The following is a 12,355-nucleotide window of genomic DNA, read 5'->3' on the forward strand; positions in this document are numbered from 1 at the left end:
GACCAGACTCAGCCCCAGATAATATGCTAAATTCATATCTATATGCAAGCTTATATATTTTTATTGTTTATATTTAATCCACAGCAAAGTGCTACCCCACCAAAATTAATTCAAATCAATGCAACCAAAGAGGCCCGATAAACATTAATAAGCAAATAAAGCAATTTCACTCGTAAAACAACACCAAAATGCTATAAATTGCTTCCAATCATGCTATATCGCAACCACAAAAGTCATTTATCCAAAAGTTTCAGTTGATATCTGGCAAATAACGAAGTGCAACTGCGTCCCGTTGCACTCATAGTCATCGATTCCCAAATACTCTGGCTGTATACCTGGACGACTCTGGGCTGTGCACTGCTCATCCCGCTCATCAAGGGTGTTTCCTGGTTGGCTTTCGTTTCTCCACATTCCATCAGGCATCATTATATTCCCACCGTACACTAAAAAATTATAGCAAATACTCCCCCCATCGTCACGTTTTATTAAGCACATAAAAATAAAAAAAAGCAAAAGCCCAAACTCTGCTGTCGTCGACCAACCACTCCCACCGCAGGTTCTACGCGCCCCTCATTATTTTTAATTGTAAAAATTACCTGTCATGTGTGAATATATTACAAAAACCCGGATGTTTTCAAATAATATTTTTCAAATAAGCAGAGGAGACGGACAGATTCAAAAAGTCACCTTTATTTTTGTCGCTACAATTTTTAAAGTAAATTATTAAACTATAAGCTATCAGGGCAAAGTCTGCGACCCAAAACAAACTTGAATATGGTCTCGTACAAGGGATCTAGACTATAGAGACCAAAAGAATGACATGGAACCATAATTCGACTGATTTTGATGACCTTGGCCAGATCGAACCAGACCCCGAGACAACACACGGGGCGAGACCAAACAGACCAAAATATGAAAAGGGTCCAAATCAAGTTGCACAGAATCCTCGACCGAAACATTTTACAGACCATGAGCTTTGGTCGCACCCCGACATCCCCCGACCACAGATGTCCCCCGACCACGGACCTCCTCTGCGTAAAGGACGGAATACAACATTACAATCTAATTGACATGGTTGTACACGAATGGCTCAAAAAGTGCTCTAAGAGTGGCTGTGTACACAACCTACGATTTTTTAAACTATACTTGCAATATTTCGTCAGTACTTTCTACATCAAAGTTTTCTTGCTCTATTTGTTCCTGCAGACGTTTTTTATTCGATTCCACAAATTACGTGTGGATTACATTTCTGCTTCTTTTGATGCTAAAATCGTTAATCCCATAGGATTAACAATTTTAACAGCAAGGAAGAAAAGTTTTTGAAGAAAATTGGTTGTTTCGCCGCTGACTGCAATAATTTTTTTTCAGGTAACCACACCTGAACTTGTTCAGGTGACAGTTTACCTGATATACAGTTCTGGTTTGTTTCATGTGGTTTTACACCTGAAATCATCCTGCACTTCCGGTTACCAGAACACTGCTCAGGTAAAATTACCTGAAATTTTTTTAGAGTAGCCAAAGTCGCAACCTGAGGGTAGCTCACAAGGGTAATTAGTTAAGTGCACTTGATTTTTACTCACATTCGAGTATATATCAGCAAAAAAATTGCATCGCTTCTAATTTTTCAGTAGGCAGTAAAGAGGGCTGATGCGTTCAATTAATTGTTGAGGCTTTTTGTCGTACTTTTTTGAAGAGTAGTACATTTCAATGCAAATATTTGTTTTTCTACAAAAAGTTGATCTGAATACACTGATTTGAAATTTTTTAATATCGACGTCCCACAGTTGAAACAACAAAAAAAGTTAATTATCGAAATTATTAATCAGTTTTATGGGTCTAGGAAGAGAACTCTAAAACAACACTTACTTTTATAAATAGGAAATAAAACACTACGGAAGTAACCCCCCCCCCCCCGGAAGTAAACCCTTATGTTAAAATTAAATTTCAGTCAAGGTAATTTGATGGCTTGTGATAGAGGCATATCAAGTGTGACAATCCGCTACGACATAGAAAGGACCCGAGAATGAAGTCCTAACACGATAGAAGCGCAGCTCGTTTTTGGTCAGGAGGGGTTTATCCCAGTGGGGGTATTTTCCCTATCTAAAATTAAATGGGGTATTTTTTCGTGTAATTTTTTTTCCGAAACGGATTTTTTTCCACAACTCGCATGAAAATCAATATAATACATTTAATTTTAAAGAATCAATTATCACCTTTTTGAATAAATATTTGTAAATGTAATTTAGCCGAGGATTGAAGATTGTATTTGTAGGAGATACGATTATTTGCCCCCTGTTTCACAAAGAACTAAAAGAGCTTACAAAATAACGCACTTAAGCCTTTGAAAGGGCGCAATATTGTAAAAAGTGTACGGAATAAGTAATTTTTTCCATGGCCCGGGCAGAAAACGGTAAAGCTATACAGATCAAATGACTGATATAGAACCATAAATCTACTGACTTTGATGACTCTGAACAAGATCGAACAGACCCACGGCAAGACAGTGGGCCGGAACAAACAGACCAAGATACGAAAAGGGTCCAAATCAAGTTGCACAGAATGTTCAACAAAAACACTTTATAGACCATGAGCTTGGGTTGCACTCCAACGTCCCCTGACCACTGACAAAAACGGTTTGAGTGCGGGCCCTCATCTTGCGTAGGGAAGGAATATAGCATTACAATCTCATTGACATGGTTGCAAACGGCTGGCTCAAAAAGTGCTCTAAGAGTGGCTGTGTACACAACCTACGATTTTTTGAACTATACTTGCAATATTTCGTCAGTACTTTCTACATCAAAGTTTTCTTGCTCTATTTGTTCATGCAGACGTTTGTTATTCGATTCCACAAATTAAGTGTGGATTACATTTCTGCTTCTTTGATGCTAAAATCGTTAATCCCATAGGACTAACAATTTTAACAGCAAGGAAGAAAAGTTTTTTGAAGAAAATTGGTTGTTTCGCTGCTGATTGCAATAATTTTTTTTTTCAGGTAACCACACCTGAACTTGTTCAGGTGACAATTTACCTGATATACAGTTCTGGTTTGTTTCATGTGGTTTTACACCTGAAATCATCCTGCACTTCCGGTTACCAGAACACTGCTCAGGTAAAATTACCTGAAATTTTTTTAGAGTAACCAAAGTCGCAACCTGAGGGTAGCTCACAAGGGTAATTAAGTGCACTTGATTTTTACTCACATTCGAGTATATATCAGCAAAAAATTGCATCGCTTCTAATTTTTCAAGTAGGCAGTAAAGAGGGCTGATGCGTTCAATTAATTGTTGAGGCTTTTTGTCGTACTTTTTTGAAGAGTAGTACATTTCAATGCAAATATTTGTTTTTCTACAAAAAGGTGATCTGAATACACTTATTTGAAATTTTTTAATATTGACGTCCCACTGTTGAAACAACAAAAAAAGTTAATTATCGAAATTATTAATCAGTTTTATGGGTCTAGGAAGAGAACTCTAAAACAACACTTACTTTATAAATAGGAAATAAAACACTACGGAAGTAACCCCCCCGGAAGTAAACCCTTATGTTAAAAGTAAATTTCAGTCAATATAATTTGATGGCTTGTGATAGAGGCATATCAAGTGTGACAATCCGCTAAGACATAGAAAGGACCCGAGAATGAAGTCCTAACACGATAGATGCGCAGCTCGTTTTTGGTCAGGAGGGGTTTATCCCACTTATTTGAAATTTTTTAATATCGACGTCCCACAGTTGAAACAACAAAAAAAGATAATTATCGAAATTATTAATCAGTTTTATGGGTCTAGGAAGAGAACTCTAAAACAACACTTACTTTATAAATAGGAAATAAAACACTACGAAAGTAACCACCACCCCCCCCCCCCCGGAAGTAAACCCTTATGTTAAAATTAAATTTCAGTCAAGATAATTTGATGGCTTGTGATAGAGGCATATCAAGTGTGACAATCCGCTACGACATAGAAAGGATCCGAGAATGAAGTCCTAACACGATAGAAGCGCAGCTCGTTTTTGGTCAGGAGGGGTTTATCCCAGTGGGGGTATTTTCCCTATCCAAAAATTAAATGGGGTATTTTTAATATCTACGTCCCACAGTTGAAACAACAGAAAAAGTTAATGGTCGAAATGATTAATCAATTTTATGGGTCTAAGAAGAGAGCTCTAAAACAACACTTATTTTTTCGATAGGAAAAAAAAACCTGCGGAAATAACACCCCACGGAAGTAAACACTTGTGTTAAATTTGAATTTCAGTCACGATAAATTGATCGCTTGTGATAGTGGCACATCAAGTCTGACCATCCGCTAAGGCATAGACATAACCCGAGAGTCAAGGCCTAACTCAGTAGAAGCGCAGCTTGATGCTAGTCAGAAGTGGTTTATCCCAGTGGGGTTATTTTCCCTATATAAAATTAAATGGGTGATTTTTTCGTAGAAGTTCTTTTCGAAACGGATATTTTATTCCATTAATGGCTTGCAAATCCATATAATACATTTTATTTTAAAAAATCAAATATCGCTTTTTTGAATAACACTTCATAAATGTAATTTAGCCGAGGATTGAAGAGTGTATGTGTTGGAGCTAAAAGAGCCTACATAATAATGCACTTAATGCGTTTGAAGTGGTCAAAATATTGTCAAAAGCGTACGGAATAACTAATATTTTTCCTCGGTCCGGACAGACAAGGGGTATAGACTATACAGATAAAAAGACGGATATTGAACCATAATTCGACTGTCTTTGATGGCTCTGGGCAAGATCGAACAGACCCCGAGGCAACACACGGGGCGGGACCAAACATACCAAATTTTGAAAAGGGTACAACTCAAGTAGGACAGAATTCTCGACCGAAAAATTTTACAGACCATGAGCTTGGGCCGCATCCCGACATCCCCCTACCACGGACGACCACCGACCACGGACGTCCCCCAACCACGGACGTCCCCCTGCGTATAATACGGAATACAGCATTACAATCTAAATGACATGGTTGTACACGAACGGCTCAAAAAGTGCTCTAAGAGTGGCTGTGTACACAACCTACATTTTTTTGAACTATACTTGCAATATCTCGTCAGAACTTTCTACATTAATGTTTTCTTGCTCTAGTTGTTCATGAAGACAAATGTTTTTCAATTCCACAAGTTACATGTGAGTTATATTTATGTTTCCTTGCTGCTAAAATCGTTAATCCCATAGGATTAACGATTTTAGCAGTAAAGCGAAAAGTTTTTTTAAAGAAAATTTGTTGATTCGCTGCTGATTGCAATAATTTTTTTTTCAGGTAACCACACCTGAACTTGTTCAGGTGGCAATTTACCTGATATACAGTTCTGGTTGTTTCAGGTGGTTTTACACTTGAAATCATCCTGTACTTTTGGTTACCTGAACACATTTCTGGTAAAATTACCTGATTTTTTTGGAGTGACCAACGCCTCAACCTAAGTGTAGCTCACAAGGGTAATTAAGTGCACTTGATTTTTACTCACATTCGAGTACATAGCACAAAGTTGCATAGCTCAAAGTAGCACAAAGTTGCATAGCTAGAGATTTTTAAAGCAGGCAGTAATGAGGATTGATTCGTTCAATTATTTTTTGAGGCTTTTGCCGTACTTTTTTGAAGTTTAGTACATCTCTATGCAAATATTTGTTGTCCTACAAAAAGTTGATCTGAATATAAAAAATTTAAATGTCTGCGTCCCACGGTTGAAAACTCCAGGAAAAGATACTTATCGAAACCATTAATCAGTTTTATGGGTCTAGGAAGAGAACTCTCAGAAAAACTACTTACCTTTTAGATAGGAAATAAAGACTACGGAAGTAACCCCCACGGAAGTAAAACTTTATGTTAAAATTAAATTTCAGTCAATATAATTTGATGGTTTGTGATAGTGGCATATCAACTCTGACAGTCCGCTAAGGCATAGACATGACCCCGAGCCTAACTCGGTAAAAGCCCAGCTCGTTAATAGTCAGGAGGCGTTTATCCCAGTGGGGGTATTTTTCCTATCTAATATTAAATGGGGGATTTATTCGTGTTAATTTTTTCCCAAACCGATATTTTATTTCACAAATCACTTGAAAATTCATATAATACATTTAATTTAGAAAATTCAAATTTAACATTTTTGAATAAAACTTCATAAGTGTAATTTAGTCATGGATTAAAGAGTGTATTTGTAGGAGATGCGATTAATTGCCCCGATGTTTCATATAGAGCAAAAAGAGCTACATAATAATGCACTTAATGCGTTTAAAGTGGCTGAAATATAGTCAAAAGTGTACGGCATAATTAAATTTTTAAGAATTTGAACACATTTCATCACATTGAGCCCAAAAATTTTATAGTTTTCATCTCTTTTCCCGGAACAGACCAATAAATTCCGGAGATTCTCAGCGAGTAATTTGATTTTATAATGGCCCTTTTTATTGGCCCTCTCTTACAAAATTTCAGCGTATTACTAGGTAAGATTGTCGCGGCTGAGTTTTTTTAAAAAATTTCAGAGCATTCAGGATCTCATGATTTCAGAGCATTGAGTTTGATTTTTTCACAAATAATAGTTTAAAATGGCTCTCCAAAATTGACTCGGAGTTAGAGAAACCGTGTTAAAATGACCCTCGTGATTACCCCCTAAACTGATGTAAGAGTGGGGGAGGGGGGTAATTGTCTGCGGGGGGAATGGATTGAATTTTTAGATTTTACCCCCAAAAATTACCCCCCAAAAAGAAGTAAGATTAGGGGGTAGTTTTAGTGGGTAAAACGATGTATGCTTAGGGGGTTAATAGGGAGTAAGTGGGAAATTGTTAGATTTCACCCCCAAAAATTACTCCCTCAAAAAGATTAAGAGGTAATTTTTTAGTTTTTTTTTGGGGGGGGGGGGTTGGGCTGAAACGACGTAAGATAAGAGGGTAAGGGGAGTGGAGTACGGGGGGAATTGTTAGATTTCACCCCCAAAAATTACTCCCTCAAAAAGATTAAGAGGTAATTTCTTAGTTTTTTTTTTGGGGGGGGGGATGAAACGACGTAAGATAAGATGGTAAGGGGAGTGGAGTACGGGGGGAATTGTTAGATCCCCCTAAAATTACCCCCAACCCCCAAAAAGATGTAAGATTTGGGGAGTAATTTTAGGGGTGTCGCAAAAAGTTGATCTTACCGTCTTCGTAGCTTGCAAATGTTGTCCCGCTTCAGTGCTGATATATAGTACATGATAAAGCTCGGCTTTTCTATCTCTTCAGAGGTATTTTTTGTTATTATCATCACTGGAGACATCTGGGTATTGTTTTTGATCCAAAAGTTCAAACTTTACTTTTTCAAGTAAAAATTGTTATTGATCGATTTTGTTAGCCAACCAATCATTTAAAAGGTTGTTCTATAGCAGGAAACGCACTCCTCCTGTGGGTAAAACGTGCGTAGTTTAAGTTTAAAAGTTTGGGTCAAAAAAATTTTGTGCCTTAAATCAATTTTTCTCTCGAGCCAAAAAGAAAATTCTCCTAACAATTTTTTTATTATAAAAATTGCCACTTGTTGACACTTTTGGTACGTTATGCTCTCCTGGAGAATCTAGCGATTGACTAAAAGTTGTTGAAATCAAATCGATGTACGATAGTCGTAAAAATATTGCCCCTTCTACAGTGCTCATAAATATCACAAGATAACGCACGCTGTAATTTCTGTTCAGGGATATAGGTTCCGTTCGCATTACATTTCTATAATTAAAAACATGTGGGTATTGATCTTGTATCAAAACCAAAACTTTATTTTTTCAAGGTGAAAATTTTAATTGGTAACAGTAGTAATAGAGTGAGTGATAGTCCCCGGGGGGGGGGGGGTGGGGACCCCATGTATTAAGATTGGTTATAGCGGCTTTGACCGCTTAGGGTCCCCCTCCATGTATTAAGATAGGGAATAGAATCTCCATGTATTAAGATAGGGTATAGGGTGCATGTATTAAGATTAGGAATAGAATCTCCATGTATTAAGATTAGGAATAGAATCTCCATGTATTAAGATTAGGAATAGAATCTCAATGTATTAAGATTAGGAATAGAATCTCAATGTATTAAGATTAGGAATAGAATATCCATGTATTAAGATTGTGAATAGCCGCCACGTATTAAGATTAGTTATAGCGGTCGACATGTATTAAGATTAGTTATAGCGGTCGACATGTATTAAGATTAGTTATAGCGGTCGACATGTATTAAGATTAGTTATAGCGGTCGACATGTATTAAGATTAGTTATAGCGGTCGACATGTATTAAGATTAGTTATAGCGGTCGACAAGTATTAAGATTAGTTATAGCGGTCGACATGTAATACGATTAGTTATAGCGGTCGACATGTTTTAAGATTATTTATATCCGCTGACATATATTGGGATTAGGGGTATTTTTTGAAAAATTGTTGAGATTTTTGTACATTTTTACGCCGTTTTTTCAATAATTTCTAAATACTCTCTTCTGATTGGTTAAAAATGACAGCTTTTTTAAAAAATCAAATGAGTTGAAACAGGGCATAAACAGAAACAGATTACACATTTAGCGAAAAAACAATATAAAAACAAATAAAAGTGGTCAACAATTTAAAAGTTGACTAGTACTATACAACTTTCGTCAGAGTGAGCAGTTTGCTATGTGGTGCAGTTTTTAGCATTAAAATACAATAAAAAGCTCAAAATTACGCACAAAAGATGTCAAACAGCATAAAGTCTGCTAAATCGAATCAAACTTTACAAAAAATTTGCTGAATTTTTGCAGAATTCTTGTTAAATTTAGCCTCCTTTTTGCTTTTCAAGCTAGGTTTTGATCAAATACCTAATTCTGACTGGTTAAAAATACCAGTTTTAAAAATCAAGTGAGTTGAAACAGGGCATAACCAGACACAGATGACACATTTAGCGAAAAAACAATATAAAAACAAATAAAAGTGGTCAACAATTTAAAAGTTGACTAGTACTATACAACTTTCGTCAGAGTGAGCAGTTTGCTATGTGGTGCAGTTTTTAGAATTAAAATACAATAAAAAGCTCAAAATTACGCACAAAAGATGTCAAACAGCATAAAGTCTGCTAAATCGAATCAAACTTTACAAAAAATTTGCTAAATTTTTGCAGAATTCTTGTTAAATTTTGCCTCCTTTTTGCTTTTCAAGCTAGGTTTTGACCAAAAACCTAATTCTGACTGGTTGAAAATACCAGATTTAAAAATAAAATGAGTTTAAACAGGGCATAACCAGACACAGATGACACATTTAGCGAAAAAACAATATAAAAACAAATAAAAGTGGTCAACAATTTAAAAGTTGACTAGTACTATACAACTTTCGTCAGAGTGAGCAGTTTGCTATGTGGTGCAGTTTTTAGAATTAAAATACAATAAAATGCTCAAAATTACGCACTAAAGATGTCAAACAGCATAAAGTCTGCTAAATCGAATCAAACTTTACAAAAAATTTGCTGAATTTTTGCAGAATTCTTGTTAAATTTTGCTTCCTTTTTGCTTTTCAAGCTAGGTTTTGACCAAAAACCTAATTCTGACTGGTTGAAAATACCAGTTTTAAAAATAAAATGAGTTGAAACAGGGCATAACCAGCCACAGATGACACATTTAGCGAAAAAACAATATAAAAACAAATAAAAGTGGTCAACAATTTAAAAGTACTATACAACTTTCGTCAGAGTGGGCAGTTTGCTATGTGGTGCAGTTTTTTAGCATTAAAATACAATAAAAACCTCAAAATTACGCACAAAAGATGTCAAACAGCATAAAATCTGCTAAATCGAATCAAACTTTACGAAAGTTTTACTGAAAACTGAAGTCAAAAATTCACAATTTAACCTAGATGTTTTAAGATGATGTATAGCCGACATTAAACAGCTAGATGTCGGAGTGGTAGCGTGCTGGGCTCATAACCCAGAGGTCGGTAGATCGAAACTACCTCTTGCTAATCTGACATTGTCACAGTACTAGTGAACTCGTTATCGCTGAAAACTTGGAAAAACGTCAAATAATAGAAAAGCAAATGAACTAGAACTTAAAAAATCACAGACACAAAGTAAACTAAACACATAAAAATACATCCTCAATCTAAGACTGACATTGAAAAAGTATCAGGAAACTGAAAACTGAGGCACAATTACCCGAGTCGGTTAATAAAGTCGATAAAAAGAAAACTTGCGTAGCTAACTGAGTAATAGTCACAATTGTTAAAAAAATCATATCGACTTTATTAGTCAGCATGTTCTTTTATTTTGTTTCTTGCACTCAATTTACGTCGAAACATGAGAACTACTACCCGCACTCAATAAAAAGCTAGTTTTAAAACGTGCTTAGTCGATTAACTGGTTAGAATCTATGCTAAATATTTAGAAAAAGGATATTTTGAGCAATTTAATGTATTTTTGTCAAAGAGTGCTCTTTACCATAGGTTCTAGAATAAGTTAAGTACTGGATTCTGATTGGTTGAAAATACTGACTTTCATAAAAAAAAATGAATTAAACCAGTTCAGATATAGCGAGATTAAAATATGAGCAAAATACTATATTAAAACCACAGAATACTGATCAACAACTTATAAGTCGACTAACGCAATATAAATTTCGTCAGAGTGAACAACTTGTTATGTGATGCAGATTTTCCCAACCAATATACAATGACAAGGGTCAAAATCACGCAAAATTGATATCAAATAGCATAATCTCTACTTAATTGAAACAAACTTGAAAATTTTTAATTCTTTACAAAAACGAATGCAAAATAAAATTTTTTTTCACCCATCAATTTTAACGAATTCTGTTACAAATTAAAGGCGATCAGAAAAAAGACAGCTGAAAGACTAGTGCACACAATTTCTTGTCAACTAGTACAAAATGCGTTGATTGGAAACAAATTTTGTGAAGAAATGATACTCTCCACGAGAATTTCTCAAGACAGGCAATGAAAGCAAAGGACTTTGCGCGCCTAGTTCAACCATTCGTCTACGTGATACAGATGAGCTGCAAAATTTAACAGAAGAAGTACAAAACTCATACAGTAAACGTTGCATATGGCATAAAATTTGTCTGTTCGTCGCATAATATCTGTAAAAATTATAATCTGTTTTCCAAAATATCTCTGGAAAGTCAAAAAAGCAATAGGAGCTTGCCTACCAAATTCAACAAATTTTTCTTAAGATTAGACTGTCAACACAAAGTTAGAAGAACATTGCTAAATTTTTTCATGCTAAATAACAAGGTCTGGTAGTATTTTGGATATAGAGCAATGATATTGATAATTTTTTGTTTGTTTGCTACCGTGTTTAATCTGTTATAGAGATGAAAAATTTTGATGATAACCAAATTTTTATCGATTGATTACCAACGCAGGAACAAAAACCTAATGTCATTTTACAAATGGTTTTTTTAAGTAGAACGATTTTACCTATCAAGAAGAACAATCTTCCAATTGACACTGTTTTCCAGTTAAAATCGAGTAAAATTGTTGAAAATTTGCTTTTTTTGTTCAGGCTAGCCTCACAACCAAATCATTGAAATGAAATGTACGTACTTATGTCATACTGTTAAAATAAATCAGGAAAAAAATATTCCTACAAAGGAGGATTTCGTATCATTTAAATTAACTTTAGCAGAATCCTAACATTTTTTCTGATGTAATTTTTCTCTCAATGATTGCTGCCAATAGTGTTACTGAAGCTATTGTTTAACATTAATTTACACTAAAAATTCTTAAAGTCACTTGTTTTCAATATTAGGTGGCAAAAAAATTAGAGCAGAAAATTTACAAAATCAGTTAACAAGATAATTTAGGAATAAAAAATAACAATAATTTTACTTTACAAATGCAACCAGTCGGCTATATGAAACTCATTTTCTTACTCACTAGCAGTGCTCAAAGCAGTTAATACCTAAAATTCGTAGTATAAGATAATTGTTATTGAAAAACATATAATAATTAGATATCAATAAAAATCAAGTACAATTATTGAAAACAATATTTTGCTAAATTTAGAATGCATCACAAAGTCAACAGCAAATATTTTGTTTTAATGCATTGAGAAACTCAGTTTGTTTTTGAATTTTCAAAAAAGGGTACCATAATCAGCGACGACTCATCGTCTAGAAAGATTGCAAGGATCGTCAACAGAGGAAAGCACTAATCACCTTATCTGTGTTTTTATCCAGTTCTTGTGATCCATATAGTTTAAAAGCCAACGTCTCCAATATCAAAAGATAATTCCGCTCAAACACTTCTTCCACTGATCCATTATCCTTCCTTGGAAGTTGCTGAACAGGAATGGAATTGGAAAAATTTTCCAAACGCATAGATTAATGCGCATTGTTCTTTGTTGTCTAATGCTA

General features: G+C 35.0%; 1 protein-coding gene across 1 annotated transcript in view; it reads right to left on the bottom strand.

Moving 5' to 3' along the window:
• Window positions 1-100: 100 nt before the first annotated feature.
• The window catches only part of LOC142338256 (uncharacterized), a 51,160-nt gene continuing 38,905 nt past the window's right edge, over window positions 101-12,355 (bottom strand). Inside the window, exon 4 of the mRNA XM_075387927.1 lies at window positions 101-443. Coding sequence (XP_075244042.1) covers window positions 238-443 — 206 coding nt within the window. The 3' untranslated portion in view covers window positions 101-237. The remainder of the gene's footprint in view (window positions 444-12,355) is intronic.

Source organism: Convolutriloba macropyga, chromosome 4 (assembly GCF_964194025.1).
Source record: "Convolutriloba macropyga chromosome 4, txConMacr16.3, whole genome shotgun sequence".
NCBI lineage: Eukaryota > Metazoa > Xenacoelomorpha > Acoela > Convolutidae > Convolutriloba > Convolutriloba macropyga.